General features: G+C 30.0%; 1 protein-coding gene across 4 annotated transcripts in view; it reads right to left on the bottom strand.

Moving 5' to 3' along the window:
* The window catches only part of LOC106478752 (cyclin-C-like), an 88,613-nt gene that overhangs the window by 31,603 nt on the left and 50,752 nt on the right, over nucleotides 1-6,258 (bottom strand). For all 4 annotated transcript variants that reach the window (XM_013939313.2, XM_013939314.2, XM_013939315.2 and 1 more), the window contains 2 exons: nucleotides 5,949-6,016; nucleotides 2,380-2,459 (listed from right to left, as the gene is read on the bottom strand). In XM_013939313.2, coding sequence (XP_013794767.1) covers nucleotides 2,380-2,459; nucleotides 5,949-6,016 — 148 coding nt within the window. The remainder of the gene's footprint in view (nucleotides 1-2,379; nucleotides 2,460-5,948; nucleotides 6,017-6,258) is intronic.

Here is a 6,258-nt window from a genome sequence, read left to right as displayed (position 1 = left end):
CTCTACCATTTCCCAATCTACATGCCTGAAATTAAAATCACCCATAATTATGACTTCATTAACAGCTGAAATCTTAATCTCATTGTAAAGTTTCTCATTAATTTCAACAATATCATTTGGTGGTCTGTAACAAATTCCCACTAAAATCCTTTTCCATTTATATCCACTAACAGAAACCCAAACGGGTTCAATGTCCTTGCTGTTATCTTTGATATCCTAAACTTCAACAGAATGTAACTCACATTTTACATATAAAGTCACTCCTCCCCTTTTTAATACTCTATCCCTATTAGATAGCCTGTAACCCTGTATTTAAAAGAAATTTCCATCATCAATATCATCTACATTTAACCATGTTTTAGTTGTTCCCATTATATCAAAATCCTCCATTCCTACCAATGCTCTAAAGTCATCTATTATATTTGTTATACTTCTAGCATTACAATAGTAACAATGAAGCCTATCTTTATAACTACTTCTATACTCATTTCCTATGCTAAACATACCTCTCCATCTTATTCTTTTTTCATTTTGTTTTTCCACTGAACTGATCCCACAAGTCCAACGAGCCAATCTGTTCATCCTTACATACTAACCTAAGCCTAGCATTTAGCCCTAATGACCTACTTATAACTTCATCCACAGAATTAATTCTGGGCAGTATCCCTGAGAAAATTAAGTTATGGCCTTTTTCCTCAAATGCCTCTATCAACCACTTGTACTTATTAATTAGCTCCTCTGACCTACCTTTCCCTACACCATTAGCCCCTACATGCACCACAAAAACTGTATCTCTGTTAGCCCCCTTTATTATATCTCCTGCTCTGTCAGTTATATCCTCCATCTGTGCCCCTCGGTAGCATAATCTGATTCTTTTCTCCCTTTTTACCACACAGACTATTCTATCCACATGCCACATGTCAGGGAATCACCTATAACTATAACCTCCTTATCATCCACATCCTTCTTTGACCCTTTTGTTTTCCTTCCCTCCAATAGTTCCTCATCTGCAGAAGCCAAGGGCTGAAATTTGTTGCTCAACAGAATAGGCTCATTATAACAAATTCACTACTTTTTACTCTAATAGTACTTTCTCTAACTTCCTGAAAATCATTGTTAGCAGATGTATTCCTTGCATGTAAAAGCTTAAGCTCCTCCTGAAATCCTGCTGCCATTTCCCACAGTCTACACTTCTCTTTATCTATTGTCTCTACTTTAATTATGATTGCCTCCAACTTCTCCTCCAACCTACAAACTCTACATAAAAATTGTACATATTTATTACTAGCTTCCTTAAAAGTACATGCCAGTCCCAAGTTCCCAAATAAAAACCACTCATTGCACTCATTATACCTAACAAACTGTAAACGCTTAACTCCTACACTAGTCTTAACCATCGTATTTATACTTGCAGCCTGAAAATAAATACTCAATACCAAATACTAGTAGCCTATTGTTAACACTGTTACTGTTAATCCTAACATTTAAGAACCAATTATATGATTCTTATCACTACTTTGTCTTCACACTGAAGTCATAAAATTTATCTTTAATTATACAGAACTTAATAATTTATTAGAACAATATACATAACATTAATAATAAAATGTATTTAGCCTGATTTATATTATAACCTACCTAAATCTATAAGCTGAATTCAAAGTAATGGATCTAAGTTCAAGTAAACAAGTTAATTTTTAAAAACCAAGAGACAATAAACTAGTTTTTAAAATTGTATTTATCCTGTGATTTACCAGTAAGTTGAAATATACCTAAGCCTAAAGTACCATTACACGTACTAAGCCTATTTTAACGTTCTAGTAATTTACATCACTAAACTGTAACTTAAAACTTTGACCATCTTACTTTTATTTATCAATCTTACTATATCTAGTTATTTAACCCAAATTACTACAAATTATAATAAAAATATTAAATAACTTTCAGGATTCTGAAAGAGCTTAATTTTTCAATGTCATGCCCTTTTCAAAAATGTGAGACAGTTAATATTTGAAACAATCAGAATCATAATGTAATACAACATTAGCATTATAAACCACATTAGCTGAGGTACTAAACCATACTATCTGAAAATCACCAGCAAAAATACTCTTTATAAGTACTTTAATGTGATTATATGATAAACAGTTGCAAAATTACATAAAAACATTATAAATCTTCACACCATCTAGAAAAGTATTAAAAATGAGTCTTAAGTTTATAATACCTTATAATTAGAATTCTATGTAACAAAATCAGATATACCAAAACTGAATACACACATTTTAGCACACTACCACAAATCACAACAATACTACCACAATTTACAATGTTTTAGCTAAGCAACGGAAGATGCCTTCTCTATTGATGAGTACACACCTTTTCCATATCCACATTAAGCTCAGCAAACCAATGTTTATAATCCTTCTGGAGGATGACACAGGCCATGTGCAAACATGCTGCAAAAGAAACAAGTAATATTCCTATCATGAATATAAACAATTAAGTTAATTTAATAGCAACTTATTGTATGAAAACATAACTCTAGTTATGGCTGGAGACGGCTTGAATGGGTAATGAAGAAAAACTTTAATATAACAGCAAATGTACAACGTTTCGACAAGGTTTTGTCATCATCATGTACCTGATTCCACTGATCTACCAGGGGACAATAATTTATTGAAAAAAAAAGTATACCTATTAGATATAAATTGATTTCAAACAAGAATATTGTTAGCCTGATCTGATGCCATTTTGAAAGAACAGGGTCATAAGGTCACACAGGTAAATCTTTTTCAGTGTTTTATATAATTTATAGCCAGAAATGGTGACAACTAATGGTAAAATAAAGTATCAAAAGAGACTTGTTAATAAAAGTCAATCAAGCTGGAATGGACTAGATATATCAAATAGAAAAGAGTTAATGGATTATATGTAGATATATATAAATTATTTTATGCATTTTGTACAGTCAGGGGTGAAATTCTGCAGGTACTCACCGATACTGAGCACCGGAACACATTTTTTAAAGTGATACTAGTACCAGAGCTGCTTTGTTGTTTCTTTTTTTAAAAACAGGTCCACTTCATCCAGCTGAGTTTACCTCTACTTTTTTTTGAAAATTTCACCCCTGTGTACAGTACCATATTCAGTATTCACAATATGAAACATTGAATGAAGAAAGACATCACAACTAGTTCATTTTCAAAAATCTCTTTACATTACTGATTTTTCTAATGTATTCTAGCACTCTTCTAAATGAATACATAGGCAGTTATGTGTCCATAACACGAAGGTTCATTACACCCATGGGTGCTTAACCTGAGGGGCAGAATAATAGATGCCACCCCATTTTGAATATGGTTTTAACAAAACCTTACCCTTGCCCCCTCCACATTTAAACAGAGTTAGCCACTCATGATTATACAACACACACACACACAGCTACATACAGAAATCTGAACTATATACTAAATAACTACTACAATTCAGTGCTTATAGTTCAGTTAGTACTTTAAATGTAGTTTTTGTCTGGCAATTTTTTAAATGCAAATAAGTAAAAAAATAGTACTTTTTATGTTGTAATTGATGTATATAAATTAGAAATGTTTATTTGCTTTTATTTATAGCAGAGCACACAGCCATTTTTTTCTATGGTGAAAAACATAATATTCTAAAGCATAAGAAAAGCATTTGCATCTTATACCTTGGATACAAGTTCAAATGTGCTATGAATCCTTCAATACTTTTTTACTCCCTATTTTAGAAAGAATGTGGGCATTATTTCTGGCTTCCATCATTCTACATAAATGTATATCTTTCGAAATGATATGGAGAAGTCACTGTACAAATCTAGCTCGTATACTATTCATTTTCTAGGTAACATTTAATTCAAGAGTACAGATAATGAAGTATTGAAATCTATCTTTCAAGTACCTAATTCATGTCTTCAGTTAATTTAAAATCATAATTACTTTGCTTTTGTTATTGTAAGTGTACTATTTGAAATATATATCTATAAATAAAAATGTAGCTGAAGTGAAACTTTATGATGGCTTTCAATTTTGCTTACCTAATACTTGTGAATGCAAACAGAACATGTTTTTTAATATCAAGTTTAATTATTTCCATCCCTGTTGTGCAAAAATACAATAACTTCCTAGTTCTTATAAACAAGTATACTATTATATATTTCAAGTTATATTATATATAAGTCATTCCAAATGATTTTTTTTATAGTGGCTTGATTTTTTCCATTAAACCTATTGTAATGAAATTAAACTTCCTAAGAAAAACAACATCAAAAAATATTTTTTTATTGATTTTGTTAGTTATTTTTAACAATCTTTTTCAATATATTAGTGGTTTAACTTTAGACACAAAAATTATGGATATTATTAGTTTTAGTAAATACAAATAGAAAATTTATAAGTGTTATCATTATGGAACATTTACCTCTACACTTACAGTGTATTAGATATACAGTTCATGAAAAATAAGTTGGCCTGAAGCAAAAAAAAAAATGGTATCACAATGTAAAAAAGATGTTTAAATAACACTACAGACACTGCACACATGCTGTAAGTTGACAGTTGTGCTTATACAACATGCATTTCCATAAGCACAGTAAAAACACAAAACTCTTTTTACAAGATATTTATTGTTAAGCACAAAGGACCAAAGGGGGCCATGTGTTATCAAAACCTGATTTATAGCATTGTGAGTTCTCAGACTTACCACTGAGCCAACTGAAGTGGGAGATACAATTGTTTTAAAATGCTTTATGGGTAACAATGAGTTAAGAATATTTTTAAACAGTGCTTCATCAAAAAAAAATAAAACTATTAATGTGTGACCCTCTCTTTTTTAGCCAGTCAGATATGATGTTTCTAATATGAAAATGAAAATATTACAGAAAATTTCAAATGCTGCCATGTGCCAAAAATAGAACTACATAAATATTATATCCAATAAAGTAAAAAATATATATATTGCTATATGTTAATTCTTGCCTGTGCTATTATGTAGGGAAGATGCAAATGCCATCCCCACATTTACTTCCTTTTTTGAAAAGTTTTTCTTTACTTGTTTTTTTTATGCAGTGTTTCAATAGACATAGGAAGGTAGTATTTATAACCAAGTTTTAAATAATGAGGTTCCAATTGTAATATTTATTGGTTATCTATTATTTGCTGGTAATTCCTGTTTCACCCTGTTCTTAAGCTTTTTAAAGAAACACCAAATAAAACTAACTTATTAGGGTAGTGATAACATTATTTAGAATAGAATTACGATTTTTTGTAATCACTACTAGTTAATAATACTTCTAAAACTCGATACTCCAATTGACACTATGTCATCTCAGTGAAATTGGCTGCCACCATTATTTTGGTTTATGAGTCATTATGTGATAAAAAAGAAGCAACAGAAAGAACAAGAAATTCAAACTTTTTGCTAAGATAAATATGATATTTACAGGTATTCTCAGAACTTGCGACTCAACTATTACATAGATATTGTTATAAAAGGCAACACTGTATAGTATTGTAAAGTTCTGATGACCTATTGAGGAGATATTTGAAATACCATTTTAATGAACAATCCGAGCCATCCCTACATAAGCAGTGCTACCACCTGCCTGATATAAAATAAAGTTTGGTACAATTCTTTGCTTATAGATAAAAATATGAACAATTTTAAATAAAAATAAGAATTCAACAATATAATATATTTTCAAAGAAATTCCATGGACTTTCAAATTAATTTTAGGTATTCACAATTCAAAAAATAATCTGGCTTAGCTTATTTAAAAATTGACTAAAATATGCAGGTTGAATAATAATTTGATAATCAAATGTGATTAAATAGTGAACTAAAAGAAAACACACTAAAGATATAACAAGTTCATGTGCAAAAAGGCGTTAAAATAATCCTCTAGAAAAGCTTACCAAGTGCAATTTGATGAGGGGGATACAAAAGACAAACGTCAGTTCTTAGACTGTCATTAACAACTTTCCTATGGAAATAAGTAAAGACATGTTTAAAAAATGTAACTTTAATCAAACACACATGAAATTTAGTTCTGAAGAATCAACTGATATTTTTATTTAAGATTTCTTTCTAACATTTAGTGATTAATAAATCTATATTTATTGAAAATACACTCTTCAAAATATTTTATAATTTATATATTTTATCCTCAATAATGATGGTCTACTCATGCATGGTTTACACAAGCTTTACAAAAAAAAAAAAAAA

The sequence above is a fragment of the Limulus polyphemus genome, unplaced genomic scaffold, assembly GCF_000517525.1.
Source record: "Limulus polyphemus unplaced genomic scaffold, Limulus_polyphemus-2.1.2 Scaffold246, whole genome shotgun sequence".
Classification (NCBI taxonomy): domain Eukaryota; kingdom Metazoa; phylum Arthropoda; class Merostomata; order Xiphosura; family Limulidae; genus Limulus; species Limulus polyphemus.
Note: the sequence above shows the minus strand (reverse complement) of the source record. Positions and strands in the feature narration are given on the sequence as shown.